Below are 18,038 nucleotides of genomic sequence, written 5' to 3'. Positions count from 1 at the left end.
TTGCATTGATTGCACTTGCTGTGCTTCTGGTTCCTGCACTCTTGGACAATTTTTTTTTCTTTTTCAGATATTTTGAAGGATCTATTTATATTTTAATTTGGTTGAGCTTAGTAGTAGTGCTCACGAATCACGATCACATTATATTTAAGCTAATTCAATTTAATATGGAATCTAGTTCTAAGCCAAGTCTAAATCGACTTGCATGGTTCTAATTAATCCATTTTCACAACTTACATGTCACGTCTTGCATGTCCAAGTTTCTATTTTTTTAATCCAATTATTCAATTTAATTAATCCTACAAACGATTGACTTGATCCTAAAAATTAATCCATATATATTTTTCAAAATAACTTTTTACTAAAAAGTTGTTTACTATTAAATTCATGCCAAAACTTACATATCTTGAGAATTTATATTAAAGTTCATTCTTTAGATTTTGTATTATCATCAAGAACTTTGGTTAAAAGATCATCCTAAAAACCAAAAATTCACACCAAATGCTAATCGTTCAATTAACTAAAGTCACCTTAATTCAATCAACTAATTAACCCATTGACATTGCCTTTAATGGGTTAGTTGATTGATGATTTAAGTATAATAGATCGATCCATTGGAAGAGTTTGAAGAAAAATATATTGAAAATTCTACAAAAAAAGGTAAGCGTGGCTTTTGATAAAAAATAAAAAGTACGTCCTATTCTTTAATTTTATACGTAATTTTGGTTAAAACACTTAAATACGCAATTTATATATATGTACTAATGTACTATTGCACCAAGTTATCATCAAAGCAATGTACCTTAATTGCAATATAAAGTTTTGAGTAGACTTTGTATTTTACTGCCATACAAGTACAATCTCACATTTCCTTATTAAAAATAAATGAAGAGAATAAATACTTATTAAGCATGATCGAGCTAGGTCACGCGATTCGAGCTGATAGAAATTGACAATGTGATAATTTTCATGTAAACTAATTAAGTCAAAATTTTATAAATACTTTTGTTTAGGGGTTGTAAATAAAGTACATTAAGTGTTCGTGAATAAATTAATGAATATATTTAAATAAGTTATTAAATTAATAATTTTGAATATGTATATATTTAGTTTGTTAATACTCATAAATACAAATAAAAAAAACTTAAATTGAGAACGGTATAATATCTAAATGAATCAAATTCATTAAAAATAAAGCAAAACTTGAACAACTATTTTAATCCAACTCAACTCAATTATTTTATGATCAAACAAGTTTAAATAACACAAAATTTGTATCTACTTGATTCTTTTCTTTCCTTTCCCCTTTCCAACAAACTTAACAAACAACAATATATCTTTCAGTCATCGAACTGAAGAAGTAAAAATGATCCATAAATATCTCTCGTATTTCCTACGAACCCAACAGAATCATAAACTAAACCCTAAAAATTATGCAAATCTCCTCAAAACACATCCTACAAATTTTTATTGTCTTTAAGATAATAAGACGATATATATAATTAATCTTCACGTGAAGCTAGCGGAGATATGCAAGCAGGAATCTTCGACGTGGGAGCAGTGCGACACTTCCGGCGTTCCTTCAGAGAATTTAATGCCAGCTAACGTTTCCTCACCTCAGCCCACAGAAATTTATATCGTACATCATCGACTTCTTCTAAGCTTCGCATTAAATTCTGATAACTTACAGGATTTAATTATGAACTCGCCCATGCATGTGGCTCTTTCTTTTTGACGATGATGATTCAAGGTTGCCAACACTTGCACGGACGCGCATGCATATAATATATATATAGCAGTACAGCTTTAGCTTCTTCCTCATCATATCCTTAACAAGGGATCGCAAGCTTGGCTCATGCTCGAGGACGGGGAGAGCTCCGATTCGATGGGGAGCTACTCGAGCAGCTTTCTTTCTTTCTTCTCCAGCCACCACTTCTGCGCCGGTGGGAACAGAGAACCGCTTTCTGTCGTCGACCATGGGGCGGCCGTCTCCGTTCCGGGCGCCTCGTTGCTCAGCTTCGAGCACGAGGACAGGGACTGGGTTGAGGCCATCGAGCAAAGTTGCAAACTTGAGAGTGGCTGTAGGATGGCTCATGAGCAGGAGAGCTTTGGGTTCGCGTTCCCATCCGCTCGCGGAAAGAGACAATGCGAGGTTATTTGATCGTGAATTCGTGACCTTTTTTGTTTGAGTTGAAGAGATCGACCGAGCGCATTTTGATTTTCTGGTTGCAGAATCCGCGCGAGATGCCGAGCCCCAAGAAGCAGTGCAGCAGGAAGATGAAGGAGAAATCCAGCAGTCCGTCCAGGGACTCGCAGAGTGTAGCAGCAAAGGTAGCTAGACTCAAAATTCTATGATTTTCAGATGGATTATGCTAAGATTTTTGACCTTGTTGCAGAATCGAAGGGAAAGAATTAGCGAGAGGCTCAAAATTCTACAAGATCTCGTCCCCAATGGCACAAAGGTTGATCTGGTGACCATGCTGGAGAAAGCAATCAGCTATGTGAAGTTCCTGCAGTTACAAGTGAAGGTGATGACTGATGAACTCGTAAAAATCTTTAGTTATTTTACCTGTTCTTTGTTAATCTTGATCAATATATATAATGTATACATGAAATTAATTTAGGGTTTGAATGGTTTGCAGGTGTTGGCCACTGATGAGTTTTGGCCAGCGCAAGGGGGAAGAGCAGCAGATATAGGGCAAGTAAAGAAAGCAATTGGCGCTATCTTATCCTCTCAGAGAGAGAGGAACTCCAACTCTGATAAACACTGAAAACTATCTAGGAGAAATCCCATGAACAAGTACTCTGCTAAAAAGAAAAATAAGGTTCTTCTTCTTCTTCTTCTTTTCTCTCTATTGTTTCTGACATGTATTCAGATATAAGCTCAATAAACTAATTCTAGCGGCTTGATTCTGATTTCTGAACATTTTTTGAAAAAGAAGTATCCATACTATGTATCTGTTTGTAGAACATGAATCTGATAAATAACTTAGCTTTCTGAAATATAATCAATCCTCTACGGCCATTTAAATGACAATGATGAGAACAATTAATTGCACAGTTCTTAATTAATTGCTGCAGAATGCTTAATACTCGAGCACAAAAGAAGAAAAAACTTGATCATATGATCTTAAGATACAGAGCTGATCTTTTTTTTCTTAGGAAACATGTGGAGAACTGGATTAAACGCGGAGTGCTAAGTTATGAAGTGTTCCTGACTGACAAATCGACAGTGTTTATAATAGAAAAATAAACATCCTACGAAGAGACATATGCCCGGCCCTTTGACCTTAATTTTCCATAATTATTTAGAGGTGCAAAATGTGCAGTTTCAGCATATATTTTTTTAATCAACTTGCTGTTTTCAACACAGACGTGAAGGCCTCTTCTCCTTTTGCTATATTAATTATCATATACACCCATTTTGCACATGCAAGAATTTGGATGAATATGAAAGGAGTGGCTTTAGTAGACTAAGTAAAAAAATTTACATCAGTAATTTTGAGTGCAATGAAGGCACATCATTGGTAGCCACGTACCAAATTTATATGACAACTAAATATTTTACCTTTTTATTTTAGGAACTTGTAAGTCAAAATTGCAAGTAATAAAAAAATTTTAGACAGAAATGAATTTGATTATCAAAGGTGAGTAGGTACCAAATTACACTTTCTATGATACCTCTAATCTTTTTTTTTTAAGGAAAATTGTATGTATAAAATTGAAAAAGTTTCAAATTTTCTATTAAAAGATATGCGAGACAAAGAGATAACTCCTTATGAGCTCACCTTTTTATGCGTCAATCATTTCCTCTCTCTCCTTCCTTCTCAGAATCCTATCCACCCACGTTGCGACAGCGTGTCATTTCTTATGCGTGCGCATGTTCCGCGAATGATACCCAGCGAAATTACTAAAATATCCCCAAACTATCTTTGAATCAGGCGAGTAATTGGGATGGGTATTTTCGTCTTATCGGCCAAGAAAATTATGCGGATCGCGGTGTGGAAGTTCAGACATGCCACGTCTACTTGAAATGGCCAAACTCCCTTATCTTTTAATAAAAAAATAATTATTTATTTATTTTTCAACTGTAATCATGGATTTTTCAGATATAAAATGCTCCTTGCCAATTTAAAATTCAGCTTAATAGATTATGATAATTTTATTTAATCATAATTATTCAATTTTCAAATTCCAAACAAACGTACGTATTTTATACGGAAGCGTTCAATGCTTACCAGAAACCACTGCAAGAAAAAAGTTACCATAAAATGGTAAAGAATTTCACGGCAAGATAAAAGACTACGGAGGGGCAATTTCGTCAACAAGGAAAAGAGCACTAAGTGCACGGAGAGAAATTAATTGGAAAAGATATCGAAATTGCTCCACTCGATCCCTCTGTTTCCAATTCTAGGGTTTTCTCTGTGCTTCCCTTTCTCGATCCGCCTTTCGTTGTTACCTCCCTGCAATTTCCTCCAGTAATTGTTCTTGTTCACCTCCAATTCAGGGCTCCGAAGTTCCTTTCGCGATCCAGTTCGTCTCCCTCGTTCGCTCGAGTGAGGAATTCCTCTTCGCCTGTTACTCTTTGCCTTTTGGGCGTCAAAAGCCGTTTTTGTTTCCCCTTCTCGTGTTCAGTTTGTGGATTAGGGCTTTTGGTTCCCACTCCTGGGGGAACTGAGGTTTAGGCTCGGGAAACTTTGATGAAGGAAGAGTATTCGTGATGTTCACCCCACAGAAGAAAGGGTGGTCGCTATCACCTAGTATTCGAGACTTCAATGAAAATGGACTGGGCTCGCCGTCCAACCCTCAGGGGCGCGTCGGTGGCCCATCGTCCTTGAAAGGGAAGGGGAAGAACGTGGTAGAGGAGCCACGGGCACCTCAGACTTTGCTGGGTGAGAATGGAGGGGATACCATCGGAGGATGGGGTGCCGAGGTGGAAGCTTGGCGGCATTTTAGGGATGCAGGGTTGCTGGATGAGTCGGTGCTGCAGAGGAAGGACAGGGAAGCTCTTATTCAGAGGATTAACGGGCTAGAAAAGGAGGTTATTCATGCCATTTATTTATTTTTTTCTCTAGTTCGAATTTTGGTTTCACCATGATTTGTAGTTCTAGTTATGCCTACCTGGCGTTGCAAAGATGCATAGTATTATTCTGACTAAGTAAAGCGTGATTTAGAAATTAGATTACTCCAGTGGCCTTCAATCTAATGATACATATTTTTTCATGTTAATGTAGAGTAAAGATATTAGCATATAAGCAAACCCAATCGAACCAAAATAGCTTGTCACTTAAGCGGGCAGCCACTGCCCACTTGAACAATTTGGCGATGTGAACTAAGTTGCTACAATTATTCACCTTCCGTTGCAATCTATTTAGGATAAAGTCCAGGACACTTGTCCAATAAAACTCGAGAGAACCACACACTTATAGTGAGCTAGGACAATTAAACTTCCTTTGATACTGTGTTAAGGCCTGAGAGAGACCTACTTCATCCCAAAATAGGTAGCCATTTAAGATTTTCACTTAAACAAGCAGAACAATCAAACACACAAATTAGCAATGTGGATCTAAGCAATCTCAACCGTGTCAGTAAAACGTCATTACTTCTTAAAGACTAACTGCATAAAACACACAATTAGTAAAGAAATGCAATCTATACTTTCAGGATATCATGCTGTCTAAATCTGCAGAATACTATTTGTTTGGATTTTAAGTTTCAGGTTTAGTCATCGTCTATGAACATGGACAACCTATGGTTCTATGTTTATCTTTGACATTATGTTGAGAAATTGAGTTATTATCTTGGTTCATCTGCATGCACTGTTTTCAAGCTTACGACCATATACAATAAGATATACTTCATTATTTCATTGGCTAATATTATTTTTTCCAAAGTGTCGACAACCTTCTTAATGTTGGCATAGATGGCAATTGGAAATATATGCTTTAGTCTTATGCAGTTGTCAAGTGAAAGATTATTTTTTTTCCCTTCCAAATAATCATCTTCTGGACTACCTTATTTGAATCAAATAAACCAAAATGAATCATCCTTTAAGTGAGATGTTTAGGAGTCTGTGTCATTTCCTCTTTCATTCATGGGTCAGTTCCTCCAACTTTCTGTCTCTTTTAGTGTTACCTTGGTCTTGCACCCAAAGTAGAAGCACACTGAATATATGTTGATCCAGAGTAGAGTCTTGGATTGATAACCAATTGTAAGATAGATTTGTCATATTTATACCAAGAGCTAACTATTCGTTTCAATATTATATTATATATCGAGGTTTTAGCATCTGGAGATTTTCTTTTGGATTCCCATATTTTCACTAGTTATTAGTATTTCTGCTGTAGTAGGATTATAGTGGTTTTCTTGCCATATTATTCTGAATAAAATTAGAAATGAACTACTGTTCAGAAAATTTTCGTTTGCATATTATTCATTATTTAATTGATTTCCTTTTTTGTCAAATGTGGAAAGTCCCATATTTCTTTGATACAATGTCGTCCCTGATTATATGTCATCAGTACTAACTAACTACTTTGTTGTATGATGTTTTCTATGCAGCTTCACGAGTATCAGTATAATCTTGGTCTTTTGCTAATCGAGAAGAAAGATTTGATTGCTAAATACGAAGAAGTTAGGCAAGCTTTGGCAGAAGCTGGGGAGATTCTAAAGAGGGAAAAAGCTGCCCATTTGATTGTGATCTCTGAATATGAAAAGCGGGAAGAGAAGTGGCAGAAGGACTTGGGGATTGAGAAGCAGAAAGTCGCAGTTGTATGAGAGTAACTTTAACTTTTATCTTTATAAATAATTTAGGTTAAATTATTTCATTCCACATCAAGTATTTAATGTAAGCATGTCAAATGACTAAACTGTTTTCTTGAGGATCAGTAAATGTGGTTCTTATGTCTGTTCTACTATTTTATGCATCTAATTGTGATAGTTTAAACAAAAAATATAGAAAACTTTTACAGTTTGCATCTTGTTCTTTTCGTTTTTGACAATTGAATGGTTTTGTATGTAGCTCGAAAAGGATTTGCGAGATGTACATTCTGAAATTGCAGAAGTCAAGTTTACATCTGAGAAAAAGTTAGCTGAGGCTCAAGCCTTAGAGGCTGGCTTAGAGGAAAAATACCTGGAAGTTGAAGCGAAGGCTCATGCTGCTGATGCTAAGCTAGCAGAAGCAAGCCGCAGAAGTTCTGAGTTGGACAGAAAATTGGATGATCTCCAGTCTCAAAAGAGGAAACTTGAGAAGGAGTATCTATCTTTAACATCCGAGTAAGTCTATCCCTTTTTTATGCTATTCTTATTCTGATTTAGTTGACCATACATTGAGATTGTAAGTTTATCTAAATACAAGTTCTTATTCTTGCATTATCTTCTAGGCAAAAGGCACATGAGAAGGACCTAACTAAACAAAGGGAAGATTTGCTTAGTTGGGAGAGAAAGCTGCAAGATAGTCAGAAGAGGCTTGTTGATGGGCAGAGACTTCTAAATGAAAGAGAGGATAAGGCATGTGAGTTAGATAAAATGCTTAAAAGGAAACAAAGAGAGATTGAGGATGCAGAAAAATTAATTGAGGCATCAAAAAATTCTTTGAAATTGGAAGAAGATGATATAAGTATAAGACTCGGTTCTTTGGCTTCTAAGGAGAAGGTATATGATTCTGTAGCATTGCTTGTGTTTTAACTTCGCATATCATCTACTTGAATGATTCTAATTTTCAATTTTTTGATTGCAGGAAGCAGAGATCAAGTTTGAGAGTGTAGAGAAGAAGGAGCAGGAATTATTTTTGAGAGAAGAAAAGCTAAATGCTAGGGAAAAGGTGCTTTTTTTAATTATTGGGTTAATCTTGAGATGTTATTCACGCATATTTAGTTTTCTTGTCTATGATATTTAGGCTAAGATATTTTAGCTAAAAGCATTGTCTTAAGAATTTTACCCAAGATCGGAAGTTCATAGAAAATTATGATATTTTGGATTTGTTTTTGAATAGTTTAGCTAAATAATCTCCAAACGAAACAAGTGCTTTCGGACTGTTGTTGATCATAATTAAATTTATTGTTCAGTGTCTTTGCTGTTTATGTAATTGCACTTCCATTTCACGTTGACACGTGACTACCCATTCATTAGTTTCTTAATTAAGTCAAACTTCTTGAATTCAAGAGTTTCAGCACGATTGGAACCTAAATAGTAATAACCCTTGGCCCTCTGCTTCTCAGATTTTAGTACATTTTATGTGCAATATTTTTGCATTCCACTGAATCTTGTAAACATACCACTTTTTTACTGGTTTGTCCAAGGATCAAGGGAGGACCACATTGCTCAACATGACAACATATCTGATATCTTTTTATAAATAAATATAAGTTGGATGGTCTAGGTGTACTGGTCACTATGGGTCACTTGTATATTGCTCTTGTGATGTTGGTTGTGCTTGGTATCTCTCCAATTGATTGTAAGTTGAGAATTTGTCTTCTTCCTGCCATCTAAATTGTTTTGTGTCAGATTTATTTTTATAAACGACATTTGCATATTGTAGAATATTTTTCATGCATGATACACTGCCTACTCTGGGGTTATTCCATTGTATTGGCATCTGTCAAAATTGGCTTATATGTCCTAGTTTAACAGCTACTTTGTACTTGTTGGAATATTGATCCTTCGATTATGATGAATAAGTGAAGTGAAAGTTCCATCTTTTCACGAAACAAGTCTTTTAACAGGTTCTCATTACCCTCTTTACAATTCTCATTTCTGTTTATAGGTGGAGATTCAAAAGCTTCTTGATGATCACAATGCATTGTTGGATTCCAAGAGACACGAGTTTGAGTTAGAAATGGAGAAAAGAAGAAAAGCTTTTGATGAAGAGACAAAAATCAAGGTAATCGAATTGGAAGGAAAAAAAATGGAAATTGGCCACAAAGAGGAGAAAATTACAGAAAGAGAGAACCTCTTGGAAGTCAAAGCTCTGAAACTAAAGGAAATGGAGAAAGATGTTGACTCCAAATCACAAGTTCTGAAAAAGTGGGAGGAGTCTATTAAAGCTGCTGAGAGAAAGTTGGAGAAAGAAAACCACCAGCTAAAGAGTGATAGGCAGGAACTTCTCAAGTCTATATCTGAAGTTGAATCCATGAAGACTGCAATAGAAGCTGAGAAGGAGCAAATCCTCAAAGAGGAGGAGCGTCTTAGACTTACCAGACAAGAAAGAGAAGAACATAACCTGTTTCAGTTGAAACTGAAGCAAGAGATTGAAAATTACAAGCTAATGAAGGATTCATTAGATAGACAAAGAGAGGATTTAAGACAACAAAGAGAGAAATTTGAAAAAGAATGGGAGTTGTTGGATGAGAAACAATTAGCACTAGAATTTGATGTAAAGAAGGTTGATGAAGATAGAGAAAAGTTTGAAAAATGGCGAATTGATGAGGAGGAAAGGATTACAAATGAGGCACAGGAAGAGAGAATTAGCATGGAGCATAAATGGGGAGACCTTAGGAGGAAGAAAGAAATTTTTGAAAAGACAATGGAACGTGAGAAGTTGGATGTACATGAGATGCTAGAGTGTGAACGTGCTGCTATGAGTCGGGATCTTGAGCATCGCAAACTTGAATTAGAGAATGAAATGGAGAAAATGAGGGAGGCTATGGAGAAGGATTTGCAAGATAGAGAGAACGAATTTCAGAGAAAGAAGGCTAGCGAGTTAAATGAAATGAAATCTCTCAGTAGTGCTAATGAGTTAACATCTAGAATCTTGAAAGCGGACCAAGAACAATTCGAAAAGGAAAAAGACTATCTGTTTGCTTGCAGAAAGAAACTTGAAAATGACCAACTTGAGATTCAGAAGGACATTGATGCTCTTCGTTCACTTAGCATGGAAATGAAGGAACAAAGGGAGCACTTTGTCAAGGAGAGGGAGCATTTTCTAGCTATGGCCCAACAGTGTAAGATATGCAAAAATTGTGGTTTTCAAATTCATGACGTGGATCTTCTCAGCCTGCAAGATACTGGTGTTATTCAATTACCAAGATTGATTTCTGAAGATAACTTGAAACCCAAGAATTCTGAAACTACACAGCAAGTGATATCTCCATCAATGACACCAGGAGGTGGTTTATCATGGCTGCAAAAATGTTCTAGATTGTTTAATTTCTCCCCTACAAGAAAATTTGAAAATGTGGAAGATCAGGGAAAGAGTTCTTTGTCACTTGGTTCAAGACTTGATAATGAAGCTTTGAAGGGCGGAAGTAACGATGAATCTGCACCACCACAAGGAATTGCTACCCAACCTTTCATCAGCCATAGATCTGAAGCATGTAGCGAAGTCAAGCAGAATGAAGAGTCAAAAGGGTTAGATGGAGCTGGAGAGCAGCCAGAACTTCCAGTTGTAGTTGTGGATAGTTCAGCTGATATTGATGGTATCCAAACCGATATTATTGATAAGGAGGTGGTTGCTGGACAGGCTGTTCAGACTGAACAAACTACCCAGAGTGCTAAACCTAAAAAGATACGGAGAACACGGACAGTGAAAAGAGTTGTTGAAGAAGCAAAAGATTTCCTCCAGAAAACTTCTAACAAGAAGAATGAGATGACAAATGGGCAAAGACTATCTTCAGATTTCCAAGAGGTTAATGATCACAATTTAGTTAATGTGGGGAAAAAGCGTAGTATTTCTCATGTGTCTGTTTCTAGTGAACAAGATGTGGAGAGTGAAACTCGTGAGATCAGTTCACTTGGAGGACATCGCAAAAGGAGACAAATAGCTGCTCCTCAAAATCAGGCATTCGGAGAAAAGCGAGCAAGACGCAACTGAACCAGTAGAATAAACATTATCGCTTTTCTCCGAATGCCTGATTTTGAGGAGCAGCTATTTGTCTCCTTTTGCGATGTCCTCCAAGTGAACTGATCTCACGAGTTTCACTCTCCACATCTTGTTCACTAGAAACAGACACATGAGAAATACTACGCTTTTCCCCCACATTAACTAAATTGTGATCATTAACCTCTTGGAAATCTGAAGATAGTCTTTGCCCATTTGTCATCTCATTCTTCTTGTTAGAAGTTTTCTGGAGGAAATCTTTTGCTTCTTCAACAACTCTTTTCACTGTCCGTGTTCTCCGTATCTTTTTAGGTTTAGCACTCTGGGTAGTTTGTTCAGTCTGAACAGCCTGCCCAGCGACCACCTCCTTATCAATAATATCGGTTTGGATACCATCAATATCAGCTGAACTATCCACAACTACAACTGGAAGTTCTGGCTGCTCTCCAGCTCCATCTAACCCTTTTGACTCTTCATTCTGCTTGACTTCGCTACATGCTTCAGATCTATGGCTGATGAAAGGTTGGGTAGCAATTCCTTGTGGTGGTGCAGATTCATCGTTACTTCCGCCCTTCAAAGCTTCATTATCAAGTCTTGAACCAAGTGACAAAGAACTCTTTCCCTGATCTTCCACATTTTCAAATTTTCTTGTAGGGGAGAAATTAAACAATCTAGAACATTTTTGCAGCCATGATAAACCACCTCCTGGTGTCATTGATGGAGATATCACTTGCTGTGTAGTTTCAGAATTCTTGGGTTTCAAGTTATCTTCAGAAATCAATCTTGGTAATTGAATAACACCAGTATCTTGCAGGCTGAGAAGATCCACGTCATGAATTTGAAAACCACAATTTTTGCATATCTTACACTGTTGGGCCATAGCTAGAAAATGCTCCCTCTCCTTGACAAAGTGCTCCCTTTGTTCCTTCAGTTCCATGCTAAGTGAATGAAGAGCATCAATGTCCTTCTGAATCTCAAGTTGGTCATTTTCAAGTTTCTTTCTGCAAGCAAACAGATAGTCTTTTTCCTTTTCGAATTGTTCTTGGTCCGCTTTCAAGATTCTAGATGTTAACTCATTAGCACTACTGAGAGATTTCATTTCATTTAACTCGCTAGCCTTCTTTCTCTGAAATTCGTTCTCTCTATCTTGCAAATCCTTCTCCATAGCCTCCCTCATTTTCTCCATTTCATTCTCTAATTCAAGTTTGCGATGCTCAAGATCCCGACTCATAGCAGCACGTTCACACTCTAGCATCTCATGTACATCCAACTTCTCACGTTCCATTGTCTTTTCAAAAATTTCTTTCTTCCTCCTAAGGTCTCCCCATTTATGCTCCATGCTAATTCTCTCTTCCTGTGCCTCATTTGTAATCCTTTCCTCCTCATCAATTCGCCATTTTTCAAACTTTTCTCTATCTTCATCAACCTTCTTTACATCAAATTCTAGTGCTAATTGTTTCTCATCCAACAACTCCCATTCTTTTTCAAATTTCTCTCTTTGTTGTCTTAAATCCTCTCTTTGTCTATCTAATGAATCCTTCATTAGCTTGTAATTTTCAATCTCTTGCTTCAGTTTCAACTGCAACAGGTTATGTTCTTCTCTTTCTTGTCTGGTAAGTCTAAGACGCTCCTCCTCTTTGAGGATTTGCTCCTTCTCAGCTTCTATTGCAGTCTTCATGGATTCAACTTCAGATATAGACTTGAGAAGTTCCTGCCTATCACTCTTTAGCTGGTGGTTTTCTTTCTCCAACTTTCTCTCAGCAGCTTTAATAGACTCCTCCCACTTTTTCAGAACTTGTGATTTGGAGTCAACATCTTTCTCCATTTCCTTTAGTTTCAGAGCTTTGACTTCCAAGAGGTTCTCTCTTTCTGTAATTTTCTCCTCTTTGTGGCCAATTTCCATTTTTTTTCCTTCCAATTCGATTACCTTGATTTTTGTCTCTTCATCAAAAGCTTTTCTTCTTTTCTCCATTTCTAACTCAAACTCGTGTCTTTTGGAATCCAACAATGCATTGTGATCATCAAGAAGCTTTTGAATCTCCACCTATAAACAGAAATGAGAATTGTAAAGAGGGTAATGAGAACCTGTTAAAAGACTTGTTTCGTGAAAAGATGGAACTTTCACTTCACTTATTCATCATAATCGAAGGATCAATATTCCAACAAGTACAAAGTAGCTGTTAAACTAGGACATATAAGCCAATTTTGACAGATGCCAATACAATGGAATAACCCCAGAGTAGGCAGTGTATCATGCATGAAAAATATTCTACAATATGCAAATGTCGTTTATAAAAATAAATCTGACACAAAACAATTTAGATGGCAGGAAGAAGACAAATTCTCAACTTACAATCAATTGGAGAGATACCAAGCACAACCAACATCACAAGAGCAATATACAAGTGACCCATAGTGACCAGTACACCTAGACCATCCAACTTATATTTATTTATAAAAAGATATCAGATATGTTGTCATGTTGAGCAATGTGGTCCTCCCTTGATCCTTGGACAAACCAGTAAAAAAGTGGTATGTTTACAAGATTCAGTGGAATGCAAAAATATTGCACATAAAATGTACTAAAATCTGAGAAGCAGAGGGCCAAGGGTTATTACTATTTAGGTTCCAATCGTGCTGAAACTCTTGAATTCAAGAAGTTTGACTTAATTAAGAAACTAATGAATGGGTAGTCACGTGTCAACGTGAAATGGAAGTGCAATTACATAAACAGCAAAGACACTGAACAATAAATTTAATTATGATCAACAACAGTCCGAAAGCACTTGTTTCGTTTGGAGATTATTTAGCTAAACTATTCAAAAACAAATCCAAAATATCATAATTTTCTATGAACTTCCGATCTTGGGTAAAATTCTTAAGACAATGCTTTCAGCTAAAATATCTTAGCCTAAATATCATAGACAAGAAAACTAAATATGCGTGAATAACATCTCAAGATTAACCCAATAATTAAAAAAAGCACCTTTTCCCTAGCATTTAGCTTTTCTTCTCTCAAAAATAATTCCTGCTCCTTCTTCTCTACACTCTCAAACTTGATCTCTGCTTCCTGCAATCAAAAAATTGAAAATTAGAATCATTCAAGTAGATGATATGCGAAGTTAAAACACAAGCAATGCTACAGAATCATATACCTTCTCCTTAGAAGCCAAAGAACTGAGTCTTATACTTATATCATCTTCTTCCAATTTCAAAGAATTTTTTGATGCCTCAATTAATTTTTCTGCATCCTCAATCTCTCTTTGTTTCCTTTTAAGCATTTTATCTAACTCACATGCCTTATCCTCTCTTTCATTTAGAAGTCTCTGCCCATCAACAAGCCTCTTCTGACTATCTTGCAGCTTTCTCTCCCAACTAAGCAAATCTTCCCTTTGTTTAGTTAGGTCCTTCTCATGTGCCTTTTGCCTAGAAGATAATGCAAGAATAAGAACTTGTATTTAGATAAACTTACAATCTCAATGTATGGTCAACTAAATCAGAATAAGAATAGGATAAAAAAGGGATAGACTTACTCGGATGTTAAAGATAGATACTCCTTCTCAAGTTTCCTCTTTTGAGACTGGAGATCATCCAATTTTCTGTCCAACTCAGAACTTCTGCGGCTTGCTTCTGCTAGCTTAGCATCAGCAGCGTGAGCCTTCGCTTCAACTTCCAGGTATTTTTCCTCTAAGCCAGCCTCTAAGGCTTGAGCCTCAGCTAACTTTTTCTCAGATGTAAACTTGACTTCTGCAATTTCAGAATGTACATCTCGCAAATCCTTTTCGAGCTACATACAAAACCATTCAATTGTCAAAAACGAAAAGAACAAGATGCAAACTATAAAAGTTTTCTATATTTTTTGTTTAAACTATCACAATTAGATGCATAAAATAGTAGAACAGACATAAGAACCACATTTACTGATCCTCAAGAAAACAGTTTAGTCATTTGACATGCTTACATTAAATACTTGATGTGGAACGAAATAATTTAACCTAAATTATTTATAAAGATAAAAGTTAAGTTACTCTCATACAACTGCAACTTTCTGCTTCTCAATCCCCAAGTCCTTCTGCCACTTCTCTTCCCGCTTTTCATATTCAGAGATCACAATCAAATGGGCAGCTTTTTCCCTCTTTAGAATCTCCCCAGCTTCTGCCAAAGCTTGCCTAACTTCTTCGTATTTAGCAATCAAATCTTTCTTCTCGATTAGCAAAAGACCAAGATTATACTGATACTCGTGAAGCTGCATAGAAAACATCATACAACAAAGTAGTTAGTTAGTACTGATGACATATAATCAGGGACGACATTGTATCAAAGAAATACGGGACTTTCCACATTTGACAAAAAAAAGAAATCAATAAAATAATGAATAATATGCAAACGAAAATTTTCTGAACAGTAGTTCATTTCTAATTTTATTCAGAATAATATGGCAAGAAAACCACTATAATCCTACTACAGCAGAAATACTAATAACTAGTGAAAATATGGGAATCCAAAAGAAAATCTCCAGATGCTAAAACCTCGATATATAATATAATATTGAAACGAATAGTTAGCTCTTGGTATAAATATGACAAATTTATCTTACAATTGGTTATCAATCCAAGACTCTACTCTGGATCAACATATATTCAGTGTGCTTCTACTTTGGGTGCAAGACCAAGGTAACACTAAAAGAGACAGAAAGTTGGAGGAACTGACCCATGAATGAAAGAGGAAATGACACAGACTCCTAAACATCTCACTTAAAGGATGATTCATTTTGGTTTATTTGATTCAAATAAGGTAGTCCAGAAGATGATTATTTGGAAGGGAAAAAACTAATCTTTCACTTGACAACTGCATAAGACTAAAGCATATATTTCCAATTGCCATCTATGCCAACATTAAGAAGGTTGTCAACACTTTGGAAAAAATAATATTAGCCAATGAAATAATGAAGTGTATCTTATTGTATATGGTCGTAAGCTTGAAAACAGTGCATGCAGATGAACCAAGATAATAATAAAATCCAAACAAATAGTATTCTGCAGATTTAGACAGCATGATATCCTGAAAGTGTAGATTGCATTTCTTTACTAATTGTGTGTTTTATGCAGTTAGTCTTTAAGAAGTAATGACGTTTTACTGACACGGTTGAGATTGCTTAGATCCACACTGCTAATTTGTGTGTTTGATTGTTCTGCTTGTTTAAGTGAAAATCTTAAATGGCTACCTATTTTGGGATGAAGTAGGTCTCTCTCAGGCCTTAACACAGTATCAAAGGAAGTTTAATTGTCCTAGCTCACTATAAGTGTGTGGTTCTCTCGAGTTTTATTGGGCAAGTGTCCTGGACTTTATCCTAAATAGACTGCAACGGAAGGTGGATAATTGAAGCAACTTAGTTCACATCGCCAAATTGTTCAAGTGGCTGCCCACTTGAGTGACCAGCTATTTTGGTTCGATTGGGTTTGCTTATATGCTAATATCTTTACTCTACATTAACATGAAAAAATATGTATCATTAGATTGAAGGCCACTGGAGTAATCTAATTTCTAAATCACGCTTTACTTAGTCAGAATAATACTATGCATGTTTGCAACGCCAGGTAGGCATAACTAGAACTACAAATCATGGTGAAACCAAAATTCGAACTAGAGAAAAAAATAAATAAATGGCATCAATAACCTCCTTTTCTAGCCCGTTAATCCTCTGAATAAGAGCTTCCCTGTCCTTCCTCTGCAGCACCGACTCATCCAGCAACCCTGCATCCCTAAAATGCCGCCAAGCTTCCACCTCGGCACCCCATCCTCCGATGGTATCCCCTCCATTCTCACCCAGCAAAGTCTGAGGTGGCCGTGGCTCCTCTACCACGCTCTTCCCCTTCCCTTTCAAGGACGATGGGCCACCGACGCGCCCCTGAGGATTGGACGGCGAGCCCAGTCCATTTTCATTGAAGTCTCGAATACTAGGTGATAGCGACCACCCTTTCTTCTGTGGGGTGAACATCACGAATACTCTTCCTTCATCAAAGTTTCCCGAGCCTAAACCCTAGAAGGGTCTTCAGTTCCCCCAGGAGTGGGAACCAAAAGCCCTAATCAACAAACCGAACACAAGAAGGGGAAACAAAAACGGCTTTTGACGCCCAAAAGGCCAAGAGTAACAGGCGAAGAGGAATTCCTCACTCGAGAGAACGAGGGAGACGAACTGGATCGCGAAAGGAACTTCGGAGCCCTGAATTGGAGGTGAACAACAACAATCACTGGAGGAAATTGCCGGGAGGCAACGACGAAAGGCGGATCGAGAAAGGGAAGCACACAGGAAACCCTAGAATTGGAAACAGAGGGATCGAGTGGAGCAATTTCGATATCTTTTCCAATTAATTTCTCTCCGTGCACTTAGTGCTCTTTTCCTTGTTGACGAAATTGCCCCTCCGTAGTCTTTTATCTTGCCGTGAAATTCTTTACCTTTTTATGGTAACATTTTTCTTGCAATGGTTTCTGGTAAGCATTGAACGCTTCCGTATTAAAATACGTACGTTTGTTTGGCATTTGAAAATTGAATAATTATTGATTAAATAAAATTATCATAAGCTATTAAACTGAATTTTTAAATTGGCAAGGAGCATTTTATATCTGGAAAATCCATGATTACAGTTGAAAAATAAATAAATATATAATTATTTTTTTTATTAAAAGATAAGGGAGTTTGGCCATTTCAAGTAGACGTGGCATGTCTGAACTTCCACACCGCGATCCGCATAATTTTCTTGGCCGATAAGACGAAAATACCCATCCCAATTACTCGCCTGATTCAAAGATAGTTTGGGGATATTTTAGTAATTTCGCTGGTTATCATTCGCGGAACATGCGCACGCATAAGAAATGACACGCTGTCGCAACGTGGGTGGATAGGATTCTGAGAAGGAAGGAGAGAGAGGAAATGATTGACGCATAAAAAGGTGAGCTCATAAGGAGTTATCTCTTTGTCTCGCATATCTTTTAATAGAAAATTTGAAACTTTTTCAATTTTATACATACAATTTTCCTTTTTTTTTTAAAAAAAAAAGATTAGAAAAAAAAATTTTTCACTGACTATCAGTAAATCGCAATTTGGTATCCTACTCACCTTTGATAATCAAATTGATTTCTGTCTAAAATTTTTTTATTACTTGCAATTTTGACTTACAAGTTCCTAAAATAAAAAGGTAAAATATTTAGTTGTCATATAAATTTG

General features: G+C 36.6%; 3 protein-coding genes across 3 annotated transcripts; 2 read left to right on the top strand and 1 right to left on the bottom strand.

Annotated features, from left to right (window-relative positions):
* Window positions 1–2,241: 2,241 nt before the first annotated feature.
* Window positions 2,242–2,768, top strand: LOC141840824 (transcription factor RHD6-like). Its single transcript, XM_074728901.1, has 3 exons — window positions 2,242–2,328; window positions 2,394–2,525; window positions 2,640–2,768. Exons 1-3 carry the CDS (start codon window positions 2,242–2,244, stop codon window positions 2,766–2,768), a joined length of 348 nt encoding a protein of 115 aa, XP_074585002.1.
* Window positions 2,769–4,677: 1,909 nt separating this feature from the next.
* On the top strand, window positions 4,678–10,807 carry LOC141837303 (nuclear matrix constituent protein 1a-like). The gene is made up of 6 exons (XM_074724731.1): window positions 4,678–5,038; window positions 6,559–6,768; window positions 7,019–7,272; window positions 7,380–7,650; window positions 7,736–7,819; window positions 8,762–10,807. The coding sequence occupies exons 1-6, from the start codon at window positions 4,718–4,720 to the stop codon at window positions 10,805–10,807; spliced, it is 3,186 nt and encodes a 1,061-aa protein (XP_074580832.1). The 5' UTR covers window positions 4,678–4,717.
* A 16-nt stretch (window positions 10,808–10,823) lies between these two features.
* LOC141840823 (nuclear matrix constituent protein 1a-like) lies at window positions 10,824–17,115 on the bottom strand. The gene is made up of 6 exons (XM_074728900.1): window positions 16,491–17,115; window positions 14,850–15,059; window positions 14,347–14,600; window positions 13,969–14,239; window positions 13,800–13,883; window positions 10,824–12,857 (listed from the first exon to the last, which is right to left on the bottom strand). Exons 1-6 carry the CDS (start codon window positions 16,809–16,811, stop codon window positions 10,824–10,826), a joined length of 3,174 nt encoding a protein of 1,057 aa, XP_074585001.1. The 5' UTR covers window positions 16,812–17,115.
* Window positions 17,116–18,038: the final 923 nt, after the last annotated feature.

The sequence above is a fragment of the Curcuma longa genome, chromosome 11 (genome assembly GCF_044706935.1).
Source record: "Curcuma longa cultivar G26 ecotype Majalengka, Jawa Barat chromosome 11, ITB_CL_G26_1.1, whole genome shotgun sequence".
Taxonomy (NCBI): Eukaryota; Viridiplantae; Streptophyta; class Magnoliopsida; order Zingiberales; family Zingiberaceae; genus Curcuma; species Curcuma longa.
The sequence above is the reverse complement of the archived record's forward strand: the minus strand, read 5'-3'. Positions and strand labels throughout refer to the sequence as shown.